Source organism: Hippoglossus stenolepis, chromosome 8, assembly GCF_022539355.2.
Source record: "Hippoglossus stenolepis isolate QCI-W04-F060 chromosome 8, HSTE1.2, whole genome shotgun sequence".
In the NCBI taxonomy this organism is placed as follows: Eukaryota; Metazoa; Chordata; class Actinopteri; order Pleuronectiformes; family Pleuronectidae; genus Hippoglossus; species Hippoglossus stenolepis.
In genome coordinates, this window is record NC_061490.1 from 8153629 (window position 1) to 8167609 (window position 13981).

General features: G+C 43.3%; 2 protein-coding genes across 5 annotated transcripts in view; both read right to left on the minus strand.

Moving 5' to 3' along the window:
• Positions 1 to 139: 139 nt before the first annotated feature.
• ppox (protoporphyrinogen oxidase) lies at positions 140 to 9511 on the minus strand. 3 transcript variants are annotated; one of them, XM_047340769.1, is made up of 14 exons: positions 9309 to 9511; positions 8807 to 9072; positions 7878 to 8052; positions 7074 to 7208; positions 6466 to 6581; positions 5448 to 5580; positions 4913 to 5057; positions 4155 to 4348; positions 3713 to 3773; positions 3358 to 3476; positions 2111 to 2224; positions 1534 to 1683; positions 1237 to 1279; positions 140 to 1144 (listed from the first exon to the last, which is right to left on the minus strand). In XM_047340769.1, exons 3-14 carry the CDS (start codon positions 7959 to 7961, stop codon positions 1008 to 1010), a joined length of 1431 nt encoding a protein of 476 aa, XP_047196725.1. In that variant the 5' UTR covers positions 7962 to 8052; positions 8807 to 9072; positions 9309 to 9511; the 3' UTR covers positions 140 to 1007. The 3 variants fall into 3 exon arrangements, with proteins under 3 accessions (XP_047196725.1, XP_035020460.1, XP_035020462.1); XM_035164569.1 differs by lacking the exon at positions 8807 to 9072; XM_035164571.1 differs by lacking the exons at positions 7878 to 8052; positions 8807 to 9072; positions 9309 to 9511 and adding an exon at positions 6829 to 6982 and having other exon boundaries at positions 7074 to 7210.
• A 2028-nt stretch (positions 9512 to 11539) lies between these two features.
• The window catches only part of dyrk1b (dual-specificity tyrosine-(Y)-phosphorylation regulated kinase 1B), a 54214-nt gene continuing 51772 nt past the window's right edge, over positions 11540 to 13981 (minus strand). For both annotated transcript variants that reach the window (XM_035164567.2, XM_035164566.2), the window contains exon 13: positions 11540 to 13785. In XM_035164567.2, coding sequence (XP_035020458.1) covers positions 13270 to 13785 — 516 coding nt within the window. In that variant the 3' untranslated portion in view covers positions 11540 to 13269. The remainder of the gene's footprint in view (positions 13786 to 13981) is intronic.

Genomic DNA, 13981 nt, shown 5'->3' on the forward strand with positions numbered 1-13981 from the left:
GATTGTGCCTTTGGAGAGATACTGACATGAACTGATGAAAGTCTCCAAGCAAAGGCTTCACTGTAACACTGTAACAGAATAATGTAGAAATCAGATGGTGACAGTCAATATAAATGTGTGTGCATACATGACAAACAGCTTGTAGTTACAACAAGGCTTTATTTAAAGTGCAAGTCACATCAGTAGGTAAATCCCACGTACTGGGACGCAATAAAGATCATGTATCAACACATAAATAAACTCATGAGGACTAGAATCAGAACAGAAACAGGTGCTTGACCGTGACGTTGCATGTATTAAACAACCTGTCATTTTATTTGGATACTGCAGTATTAAAATACAATCTTATACACAGCAGTAGTAGAAATAGGACTTTATCTGTCAGTGTCTATACTGACCAGTCATGAGGCTTATCAGACCACTGCAGCAACAATACAACAGGCTGTGTCTCAATTCAGGGGTTGCGTCCTTCTGAGGATGTGGTCTGCCCGGCCCACAAAGACCACCTCCTTCGTGGCCTGAGTTGACCGTGAAGGCTGAACCAAAATGAGAAGGTCCGGTCTAAAGAGGCTTATTGCTATGAGAAAGTTTGAATGAACCTTGGTTTTTTACTAAGTGTAGCATTAGCTGTTTGGTTAAGATGAAGCATGATACTCAAGCATTAGATGCTTGTAGTAGCCATTACCTCTTTGAAAAACAGTTTGTCACTGAAGCGCAATGCATCCTGGGATAGATTTGTCTGGGAAAGATCTACACGTTGGATCCTTCGTTTCTAGGGAATGGCAGGACGTATTTGTCGGCTGCATTCTGAGGAGCCTTTAAAATGGAACCGCCTTGTTGCGCCGCTGTGACGCAAAAGGTCTTCAAATGCAGCCTCCGAAGGATGCAGCCCCTGAGAGGTAGGAGGCATTATGGGTAGAAAGATGATGGATGCTGGCACATGGGTGATATTGGCTGTCTGCCTTCACAACACAAAGCATCCTCCTGGTGAAGTGCTGCCTACTGTATCAAACCCCAGTCCCCAACAAATCCTCCACAGCTCTCCGTCCACTGAAGATGACATCATTCACCGACACGCCATCATAGCAGGAACCAATCAGAGACAGCGGGAGATTATTCTTCCTTATGAAGCTACGCATGGACTCTGTAAAGGCAGACAGACACTCCTTACAATGATGTTTTACTACAGCCTGTAAATACATCATCTTTAGATGTGATGCAGAAGTCAACACTCACCAACTCTCCTGTAGTGTCCTTCATAGTACTGAGGTATGCAGTCCTGGTGAGAGAAACACAGCAGAGATGTCATCACTGTTACAACAACCTACAGTATAGTCCAGATGCAGTATAAGTCAAAGGCCAGGGGACAGGAACCAGTGATGAACTGTGCAGTATCTTCAGTAGCTGAGATACAATTAAGAATGAATGAAATAGTGATGTAACAGCAGAGAATCATATTTGAATCATTGACATGAATTTGTAGCTGGTCTGGAGTTCATGTTTGAATCCACAGACAGTCCTGTCCTCTCTCACCCTTTGTAGAGCCACCCAACTCCACCTGGGTGCTGTGGTGACACCCAGGTGGCTGTGCACCGCCTCTGTGGCTCTCGCTAGAAGACGCTCCTCTGTCACTGTTTCTGGGTCCCCGAACTCTTCCTGGAACCAGGCCCCGCCCATCATCACCTAGACGACACGGTCACATGAGTTTAGGTCAGAGATGTGGACTCACCTGACAACAAGATGGTTCACTGCAGATACCACATGCACGGCTCTGTCCCTCTTCAGCTGCCACAATTAATATTCTAACAACTAATATTATTAACAATATGGGTCAAATGATTATGTGTGAGGCTCAATGTGAGACTGACAGTGATGAAGCCACACAGATAATCATTGGAAGCCTTAGAACAGCTTTTAGCTAATTGTTTTGGTTTTCATTCATCTCTACTTCATGTTTAAGCACAGCACTATATGAAATAATATTCCAAAGGAAAACCACATAAAACTGCTCCACAACTTAACTTTCTTCAGTGGAACCACTCTGGTGGAGCTGGTGGAGACCAAACAAGAGCTAAAAGGTGTGCGTTTGTGTGTGTGTGTGTGTGTGTACCGTCAGTCTAGTCGTCTGCCCATCAGGTCTGTTGTGTTCAGGGAAGGGAACAGAGTCATAGACGACCCCGAGCAAACCCCGATCCTCTGATGATGGAACCAGGTGACCAAAACCCTGACAGAGTCAAAGAGAAGGATTTTTATTGTCACTTCTAGAAACAAAAACTGCCACTGAAAAGAAACAGGACCTTCCCAATGCTTCAGATTAGTGTGTATGTGTGTGTGTGTAATTTTACATATCCACAGGTGACCCTCTTGTAAGCTGCAGGGTCATCTGCTGTGGAGTGTTTCGACCCTTCTCCCAGAACATCGTCTGTGAACAAGGACGTCTCCCTGACACCCCCCTCAGCTAACTGTTCTCAGGAGCTGCTGGCTCCCCTAATCTTGTCCCACCTTCCAAGCCATACCCAGAGACTGTCCCTCTCTGCCTCTCCAGAAAGCTCCCTAGTGGCTTTGTGTAACTCTTTGTCTTGGTTTCAGAGCAGGTGTAATGTTAAGCTTCCAACAAAGCCCCAAGTGCCGATCTTCACCGGACAGAGTTTTGTGTTCCATCCGCCTGCCCTGCACTCCGCAACCAGGTCTGCATATTTAGTCTCTCGTTGAACCTGATGTGTTTTTTTTTTATCTGGGACATGACAACATCAAATTTAGACAAAGTCAGTGCAAGTAAACGTTGGTGTCTTGGTAACAGCTCACTGACGGAATCCTATCACACCGCTGAGTGTCTGTCCTGCCAGGCTGCTGATAACAATGTCAGCCAGACACTGAGAGTCTCTGAGTGTGCAACAGAAATGAGTAACACTGTTGTTTCCATCCCCCGTCTCTACTTCCATCCGTCTGTTCTGTGTTCGGCTCATTTTAAGACAACACTGTTTTCCCTGACCCCCTCCTGCGTTGCTGCGTGGCTCGACTGACATAAGCTGACCAACCCCAGAAAAAATGATGAATTATTTCCAGAGGCACAGTATTACTGTTTGCATCGTTTGCTTTGTTGTTGGCACCTGAAAAGTGTCAGTGGGTCATCAGAATGAGAACGGGCACAATGCTACTGCCTCATCTTCATTAGTACAGATTTGTTAGTGATGAGGACGAGAATGTGCTTGAACCTCAGGCACAAACTCATGAGAGTGGAGTCATGTTGTCATCGGAGAAAAATGATGAATATACATTTTAAATAAGTTTACCACTGTCAAGCATTCCTATACTGCCCCCAACAGTGTTGTGTGTGTGTCTCTGAGTAGTTCTCACCATTGCAGGCAAGATGGAACCGTCGTACTCCAGATTTACCACAGCGACCGTTACCGTGGCGATGTCGTGCAGCTCCTGGATGAGAGGTTGACAGGAGGAAGGCAGGGCTGACGAGAGGGCTGTGGTAACAGAGAGATGTGATGACATGTGATGGTTATATATAAATTATATATATTGTTTTGTAGCAGCAAGTGTAAGGCATTTTTGATTTGGGTAAAAATAGTGAATTTGTCTAGTTGTATAATTTCAATTTATACTGAATACAGTGAAGATGTTGAGCCACATGTAATGAGCAGAGTTTCTGCCGTTGATCAGACGACACTAGAAGAGCTGAGATCCAGTCGTCAGCACTGACCTTTAGCAGGCAGAGCAGAGATGATGTGATCGGCTGATATGACTCCATCTTCCAAATTGATCTACACACAGACACACATCTTTCATGAAAGTTGCCAAACAACAGCAGAATATGAGAACTCAACCTGTTTTGTTTCCTGGCCTAGAAACTCCACTCAGATGTTTAGCAGGTAAAATATCCACCTTGTTCACCATCTCACTTTAGCATTCTAACTTGATAGCATTTACTAATTAGTTTGAGAAACTAAAAACATAAACTGAGGCTGATGGGAGAGAGAGGAAATGTGACACTACATAGCTAAAGTTGTGTGCAAATATCACAGAACATCACAACCTAGTTTGGTTATTAAAATATGTATAATCTCTATAATAAACCAGCTACATCCGAGCATCACATTCATATTGACACATTCAGGCAAACACAGTTCATGATCCTCACTGACCTTCCAGCCAGAGTGTGAGGGACAGATGTTTCTAACAGCTGCGTCTCTGTGAAGCTCTACTCTCCCGCTTTGTTGAAGGTAGTCTGTGATGGATTCGGGGAGGGACTCCACTCCTCTTCTCAGGGACCACTGGGCCCAAGACTCTTTAATAGATCTCTGAGCCAGTGGGCCAGGGGGAATCACAGGAGTGGGACCTGAGGTTTTCATACATACAACAGGACACAATACTTATCAAATGAAACAAGTATTACACTTCAAGCTTATGTCACTGAGATGGACTGAAAGACAGTGGGACAGTCCTGGTGCGATGTTACAGTATTCAAATTACCCAGTGGTATGAGGATGGACCCTGATGATACTGCAGGCCGGTTTGCTTTTTAACTGCATGTTAAGGTCCAGTGTGTATGAGTAAGAACCTTTTTTGTTTTCATTATCTTTACATTAGCATTTTACAGAGTTGAGCAGATAAATCTTTGATAGGACATGGTCCTCTTCCACCATGTATGCAGTGTTTCTACAGAAGCCCAGAGCGGACAAACCAAACACACATTTAGAGCAGCAGAGCCTCAACTGGCAAAGGGATAATACAGAAGAGTCATCAGGAGCACAGAAAAAATGAATTTGATTTGGAAGTTATTAGGATTAGAGAAGATCGTCTGGAAATTGGTTGTGTGTGTGAGAAGCTGTGCTCTCAAAGCTAAATGGGAAAATGAAACAGAAACAAAAGTAACAGCAGTGCAGTAAGTGGCAAGGTGTACCTGAGCCCAGCAGCATGCCCAGTGTCAGGGAACCTCTATGCTGCTCTGCGTTGTAGAGCGCCGGAAAACAAGAGCGCACACTTAACTTCCTGCAGTCCCCTGCAAACACGCCGCGACACAAACTGTCCACAGCTATGTCCGCCAACTAGACACACACAGAGGAGGAAATTAAAATGAGATAGCAAGCAATTCAAAACTGAATAGTCACATAAGACAACTGGTGGCATTGACAAATATAAAACTTGATTAGAATCCAGGCCACTGTGATAAGGCCTTGCCACATGACACAGGTACGCACATTTAACCAGGTCACAGGTAGCTCACCTGGTGAAATGTGCGTACCTGTGTCATGTGACAGCCCCCTGTGAGCCACAAATCGTCACTTTCTATACAGGTGACAACATGTCTCGTTCGTCTGTCGTCAATACTTTAAGACAAAAGATGTGACCCTTGTTTATCATTTGTTTATTCATATATATATATATATATATATAAAATAAAGAATCTGAATGAGAAATTACGATGTTTTAAGCACCTCCTTTCCCAGCCTCCGAGTAACAAATGAATGGATAGATTCATCGTCCTCCTTGCTTTTCTTCACCAGTATCTCCATGGCAACGCTCAACAGGAGGGGACGAGAGAAGGGCGGGACTGTCCGTAAAAGTCCACTGAAATGAAGAAGGTAGTAGAAAGACACGGAGACGTTAAGTAGTAGTGCAGTAGTAGTACATGTGAAAATCACAAGGGGTGTGGTTTTAACACAGACTCTACAGAGAGAGTCAATACACAGTCCTACACAAAGTGATGACCACACACTCAGTGGCCACTTTATTAGCTAAACCTCTGTGTGGCCTCCCCCTGATTTCTGCATGCTCGTTGCTCTGGTCGTCAGGCCGGCCAGCTTCAGCTCCATCAACTAATCCCTGTTGTAAACAATGCAACTGTGGAGTTGATGCACAACAGTAGCATGGCATTCAAGTAGGATTACTGTCTGTCAGATCTACACCTCCATCAAGTAGTCAAGTTGTAGTTTATATATTATATAAACTGTCATAAAATGTTAGTTATGTCATAAAAAGAGGATGAATTCTTGAGTTAGAGCCAAACGTGTGTTTTGTGAGGTAACAGAGACCTTTGATCACAACAATCACATCAGTTCATCCTTGGGTCTAAATTAAACTTTGGATTCAATTTTGGGAAATTCCCTGAGATGCTGTGTGATGTCACAAGAGAAAGACGGACAGAAAAACTAAAAACATAAGGTCTCCAGCTACAGCTGTTGTTGGTGTGGAGGCATAAGAAGGTAGTAGAATGAAAGAAGTAATTTCACAGTGAAAAAACAGCATGTTCATATACCATTTACCATCTATTCATAATAATAATAATGTGGAATGAAAAATGAAAATATAAACTGAATAAATGGACAGAGCCACTCAGCATAAGATGTAATGATGGACAAACAAAATTTAGTGTGAAATCTAATTTTCTGTTCTTTTAGATGGATTCAAATAGCTTTGAAGTTAATGCTGACAAATCAAACAACAGCATCTGACCTGATTCCTGAGGGCATCTTGTGGAGCTGTCCCTTCACATACAGATATCTGTTCTTAGAGGCAACATGACTGTAGGTGACTGGAAGAATCTCCCCCGCAAGACCCAGGTCATCCACCTACACACACACACACAGAGTTTGGGACAAGTTTACATCCGTTTTCCGAGGTCCTGAATGTTTTAGGATTGAGTTCAGTTCAATCACTTCTATCTGAGATGCTGAGACAGGCTGACTGAAACTAACCTCTGCAGAACAGGCAGAGAAACCTTCAGACAGACTGGATGAGTTGAAGACTTCATTATCTCCCACCTTATTCATGTGAATATTATTCTTTAACAATGTTTAGTTTAGTGTTTTCATTCACCTTTTTCACTTGTGTGGTTGAGCACTATGGTCCCCATCAGGATTTTGATTTACCCCAAGTTCCCCAAAGATGTCATCAATATCAAGCAGCCTACTTCAGAGTTCCTACTACGTGACTCATTTCTTTTTCAGATCAGAAGGTGATTTTCTTAAACCTGTGAGGTTAAGTTTACCGTGTAAGATAAAGATAAAAATCATCAGTTAACACACCTCTAACTATAGTTTAATTTCTGTGGTAGAACGCACCATGTTGAGTGTGTTGCGTCCAACCGCCCCAGCAGGTCGAATCCCTCTGGGTCCATGTTCAAACACGGCTCCATCCGCCCTCCTGGTGGACCACAGCCAACCTCCCAAACGGCTGCTGGCCTCCACAAGTACGACCTGGAGACACAGAAGAGACAGACTGCTAAGATACTACAACCAAGGTTCATACAAACATAGTCCACAGATGAAGAACAAATGTAGAAATCTAGTTGTCCAAGTACTTTACATGTTTTGATATTGATATCCATCCGTCCATTATCTATGCCTGTGAGTTCTACGCACCCGATCATCTTTGTCAGTGCTACATTAGCATGAGTCACAATCCAGAGGTGTAAATATGTAGCTTCATTTGTGAGTTGTCATGTCATCCTCATGTCATTCAGACACGTGAAAACAAACTTGAACAAGCCACACAAAGGAGGGATTATTCCAAATCAGAGGTGTTTTCAAACTTTGCTTTGTATTTTTTTTTAGAAGAGGGGGCCTTAATGATGAAGACTCATTAAGATTATTCAAAGTGCAGTGCAGCTTTTCAAGAGGACTCCTGCACAGTGGATGGAATAAAAGACCTTCCTCTTTTCTATAAACCTTTATTATTTATTTTTCTTATATGTGCATTCTATTTTTATAGACATTAATATACTCAAGGCAGGTGGATGGGGGGTGGAAGGTATATCAGAGATAAAATGTTGGCCTCCTTTTCATCATTGTTGTACTAAAAAGCAACAACAGTGGTCACAACTGAACATCATGTGGTGTGTGTGTGTGTGTGTTTGTCTGTGTTACCTTGGTAACCTGGGGGCTCTTGCAAAGGTAGTACGACGCTGCCAACCCCCCGATCCCCCCTCCAAGGACTGCTACAGTTGTCATTGGCGTGCAGCGACCCACTGACAGGGTGAGGGGAGGTGAGGAGACAGCGGGTGAGTGTGTAGCTGGGACAGGGTGTGTCTGCTGAAGACGCCTGTGGGTGGTGATAGGAAAAACTGTTAGTTTATCAGTCCCCCCCAACACAGACTGAAAGGACTTCCAGGACTTTCTTGTATAATCAACCCAATGGCTGTGTTTAAATATTTCCATCTTAAAATACTTCCTGTAGACCAATGATATATTATCTCCTCCCTCCTTCTTTGTCAACAACTAAAATACACCCTTACTCGGCCAACAGAGTTAATACAATAATATTTGGGAGTGGAAGAAAACATCAGTACAGCTATACTGTATATTGTCACCTGACTCATGAGATACAATAATTGATATGCTGCCGCCAAACATTGATATTCACTCATTTAGTTATATGTAAATATATTTATATATATGTATATATACACACATTTTTGCCAGTTTACGGTTGTGGAGATTGACAAGTTACAGTACGTTTGTTTAAGATTAGAGAGACTTTTTAAAGCAATGTTTCATCTCAGTTTGTATCTTTGAAACCAAATTGCAATGAATAAACACACAAATTCTGCACTACACCGTCTTTAGTGATATTATCTCAGGTCACGTATTGCATGTCGTATTGTGAGTTACCCTGCGATTCCCGACCCTAATAATAATAATAATCATATTAATAAACAACTTTTTCTAGACAGCACTTCCTTTGTAAAAAGTTGTAAACAAGAGAGGGATGATCAGTTAAAAAAACAGAAGACAAGAAAATGACATTAAAAAATGAAATGTAACCAAACATATGTCAAACATATACAAAAGCTTACCGATAAAAAAATATTTAGTATTTAAAAGACACCAGGAATGTTTCATGTCTGGTCTCACAAGACAGTTCGGAGATTTAACAGCAAAGGTCCGGACAGTCACCAGTAATAACCAGCAGGTGAATGAAGTACACGGTGAGTCTGGTTATTCCGCGGTTATGACAGAGGGCTCATGTTTGTGGAGCCCGGAGGAGGCTGCACATGAAGAAGGTGAACAGCAGCTGACAGGAGGAGTCGAGGAGTCACACTGAGAGACAGACAGAGAGACACTGAGAGACAGACAGAGAGAGAGACAGAGAGACACTGAGTGACAGACAGACAGAGAGACAGACACTGAGAGACAGACAGAGAGACAGAAAGACACTGAGAGACAGACAGACAGACAGAGACAGACACTGAGAGACAGACAGACAGACAGAGAGGGACACTGAGAACAACTGTCTCTCTCACTCACACACACAGACAGGCGGATACACACACACACAGACAGGCGGACACATCTGACCTTTAACATGTGACGTCAGACGGATCCCCTGAGTTCCTGCTGGTTCCGGTGCAGCAGCAATATTAAGACCCTCGCGCTGACTCCTTCACAGAAATGTCCAGGAGTCTTCTTCCTCATCATGTGTTATGGTAACTACCAATCAATGAAAATGCGCAATACCGCCACCAGCTGGTGTGGAGGGAATCTCACCTTGAACCAATAATGATAACGTAGATAATAATAATTATAATAATGATACTTCTACTACTACTACTACAACTACTACTACTTCTATTAATAATAAGATTCAGTCTCCTGAACTAACATAAGAAAAATGATAATGGCTCTTAGTAGAACATCCACCAATAGTCTTGTAAAAAAACACATTAACTTTGACTAGATCCATATTTTTATTTGGACCTGCACCAAATTTCACACATTCATTATTATCAGGGGTTTTTTCTACACGGCCCATGAATTATTATCTGTGAAATCAACGAAAATATTGAAAAATGCCCTATTTCGCCATGTTGAATTAATCTGCTCCCTATTTCGAAAAAATTGAATGGGTTCTTCCCAGACCCATACCAGAAGTTTTGTGGTAATCTGTCCAGTCGTGTTTGTGTAATCTTGCTTACAAACTAACCAACCAACAAACAAATTGACAGAGGTGAAAACATAACCTCCTTGGTGCAGGTAAATATTGTTCACATTGCTTATCACAGTTTCTTAGACGCTTTCCCTGTGCATGCAGCTGCACCTTCGTCTCTTTGACCTGTGACCTGCAGTGTTGGAGCTCAGCGGAGAAGCTGAAGACGATCAGATCCACTGTGCAGGAACAACAGTACACATCTTCCGTGTACTCAGAGAGATCTGAGACACTAAACTTCTGTTGATGCTTGTGCTTGTTGTGATGCTCAGACAGTCCGTCCACTTCTTACAACACTGATGATCTGTGTGTGTGACTCATGGATGAACAATTCATTAAACATCTATGATAACACTGCATGTCTGCCTTCCATGGAACTGCCTGTGTTAAAAAAGTGTTACTGCGGCTGTGTTTGTGTGGAATCTGGTGGGATCAGACGTCTGAATTAGGTTCTATGGATTCCTCCTGCATCACAAGAGGTGAGGGGCCCCGGAGCCTCTGTTTACACTGACAGCTAACTTTACTTGTTGGAAAGTCATTCAACTAGACACACAAAATGACACATTGTTTGAAGGTATTTTGTCTCTTTTCATTTATGTTTCTTGTTGCTTCTATGTTGGAGCATCTTTCAGGACCCTGGGCAATGACTGTATTCTCTAATGGCGGACACGTAGCCTATAAATTCTACTTCCAGTTATCATCACAGTACTCATTATTATAAAATCAGTAAACGTGTCCTTGTCAGGATCCTGTGGGAACGATGATGCGACGGTCTGATCCTCTCAAGTGTGCAGCATAGGTTGCCATGGTGACGTTCAGTATATCTGCTAAAACTGTGCAAGCTTTGTGTTACTAGTGAACCAGCATTAAGAGCAGAGAGTTGGATAATCCACTCATTTTGCTTGGTGGTACCTCATGGCGCAGACTCCTGCTGCAGAGCAGGTGAACTGTGCAGAATGAAGAGTTGTCATCTACCCTGGTTACCAAGGTGATCATCTCTAGTCGTCGCTGACAGCAAACTTCTCTCTTACTTTCCCCAACATTAGGGAGTTCACTGAAGAGCTGTAATCATGTGATCTTCTATACAGCGTCTTGTTTTTTTGACAAACATATTCACGCAAGCCAAAAGGAAGTTTAATTTCCAAACACTTGGTAAATTCCTATAGTGCATTTCTAGTCCCACACACACATTCATACAGTGCATCCGTGTGCAGCACTTATTCTATCACACGTCACTCACACACTGGCGGCACAGTTGTCAGGGGCAGTTTGGGGATCAGTATCTTGCCCAAGGAAACTTCAGCACGCAGAATGATGGAGACTGAGATCAACCCGGTCCTAATGACTTGATGAGGTGGGTCATCTGGTAAATATTGTTTGCAACCCACCTTCCTTTTTTAGTAATAGCATCAGCACAGTAGAGATGTCATTTGTATCTTCTGCACCAGGTTCATTGTGCCTCCATCAGCAAGATGAGCTATGCTGCTGGAGTCTTGTAGCTGTACAGATGAATCTGTCTTTTTATTTTGAAGGTGAATGTGATGCTGCTGTTTCTCACTGAACTGAACATGCTGTCATACAGAAATCTGAGATTAAAGAACCATTGATTTAAAAGTGTGACCACTACCACTTCGTTTTTAATTAACATAAAAATCTTAGACAGCTGTTGTATTTGAGCAAGTCCAAAAGTTTTCAGTTGTAAATAAGACCAAATGAGGGAAAACAGTCATATGAATAATAAAAAAAAAAAAGATCCAATAAGTCATTACTATGTTATGTCATTTCCTGCTTTTCATTGTTTTCCAATTTCTTTCAGTGTTTTTTTTCTCCAAACCTTTGTTCATCTGTCTTGGTCAAACACTAGCTTTTGATTGGCTGTCTACCATTGGTTGTGTGACATATAACGTGTGTATTTCATTCTTTTATCTAATAACGAACACATGAGGTGTCCATGGCTTAGCGTGGGTGGAGAGAGGCCAAGCATCAGAGCTTCATCCTGACCACACACAAGGTCATATTAGTAGGAAGAAAAGCGGAGATCTGATGTTTGTTTGACTTTGGTGTGCAAAAGTATACTCTTTATTCTTATTATATATCCAACTTTATTTTGCCCCAACCCCTCCCCTCCACCCAGCCCCCACAACCGGTGGCATTCCCATGTCACCAGTTACTGTCACTGTTACAATAGCCAATCAGAGCTCACCTGCAGAAAGAAGGCAACCAAACAAAGAAGAGCAGAAAAAAGGGTTACTTTCAGTTTGTTTTTTCTTGTTAAATAGTAATAAATACATTGAGATGCAGTGGTTCTTACTTTATCCTTTTCTCTTAAGCAGAAGGGTTAAAAAGTTTTTTTTTTTATTTCTGTTTCTATTTCTTTTTATTTCTTTAATTGATCTGTGTTGGATCTTTAGCAGCAATCCGGACCAGTTGTCATGGTGATTAGCAGCACAGAGAGGAGGAGCTGTCTGGAGGAGAAACACAACAGGAGGAGGAGGAGATGAAGAAGAGAGCGGGGAGAAGAGGAGGATGAGGAGGAGAAGGAGATCCCTATGAGCACCAGCACGGCATCAGTGTCCCGTCACCTTCTCCTCCCTCCACCTCCCTCCCTCTCTCCGTACTCTGTGACAACCAGGCTGGGAGCGACAGAGGGAGGACACAAACTCAAAGAAAAAGTGAGTTTAACACAGACACGAGAGAGAATCCATGAGTCCTGAATCACACATATGTTGGTGTTTTCTACCTTTGAAACCAGCTTCTGTCTTCTTGATGCAGCAGTGTGTGTATACGTACATAATACATATATATATATACACACTGTATACATGTGTGTGTTTGTCTGTGTGTGTTAAGACTGCTCGTCTCTAAGAGCTGCAAATATAATTATGTCATAACTAACCGGTTTGAACATGAACATGTGCTCTCTGTCCACTTACAGCCACCATGTGGAGTAAAATGGAAAAGCATGGCTCCTCTCTCTTTCCTCTTCATCCTCCTCCTCCTCTCCAGGCTTAAACAACAACCAAGTAGAACACACAACTCCTCAAACCCGAGAAAAATCAAATATTAAACAACAATAATAATATTAATAAAAACAAACTTGTCACAATCATTCCTTTCCAATTACAGTTGCAACAAAAGACAACAAACTAAAACAGGATAAAAGGAGAGTTTTCCCAGCATCCTCCTCCTCCTTCCTCCTCCTCCTCTCATGCAGTACAAACTGTCTCCTTCAGCACAAAGTTCACCTCTTTGTCTCTGAACTCTGGCTGTATGTGTGTAGTTGTAGTAGTTGTAGTTAAAATTGTATGGCTTTAGGGCATGGTTCAGGTTTTATCAAGAATTGGCTGGCCCCTCGTCTGAGTCCGGCCTCCCTCTGCCCCCCGCAGCGGGGTTATTGTTGTTGGAGGCAGGGTAGTAGTCCTCAGGGGTTGGGGCTTGTGGCCCTGGGGCGGTGGGGGCCGTCCGAGTCCGGAAGGCAGACAGTCCAATTGGCAGAGCGAGGGGCAGGGAGGCAGAGCCAAATTGAGAGGCCTCCATGGAAGACACCGCCCCCAGGTGGTGCAGCCCTAGGGACACGCCCACATCCATGCTGTCACTCATCTGGGGCGAGGATCCCTGCTGGCCCCCCCCTCCTCCGATGCCCGTCTGTCCGCCCTGCCGCAGGCCACGCCCACCGTTTCCGTGGTGGGAGTAAGTTGGGTGGGGATGGTGGGGCGCATCCAGGAAGTGGCGCTGGTGTTGCTGGGAGGCAGCCGGCTTGTGGAGCAGCAACTGGGTGTATGCTGGGTCCTGACCCCCACCTCCACCATCACTGCCTGGCCACATCCTCATCTGCTGCTGGGAGGGAGCCTGGTGGGGGAGAGTCGAGACAAAAACACAGAGATGAGACACATTTAGAGTCCAGTTTTGTTCCCGGTCCTGCTCTGACGGAGGAACTTAAAGAAGCTTCATGAGCAGGTCCAAATCACAGGTCAAGTTGGTGGAATGGGATTGGGATGTAAGATGACACTTGAAGAGGTGTTGTGTTAAACAGTGATGCAGTGCT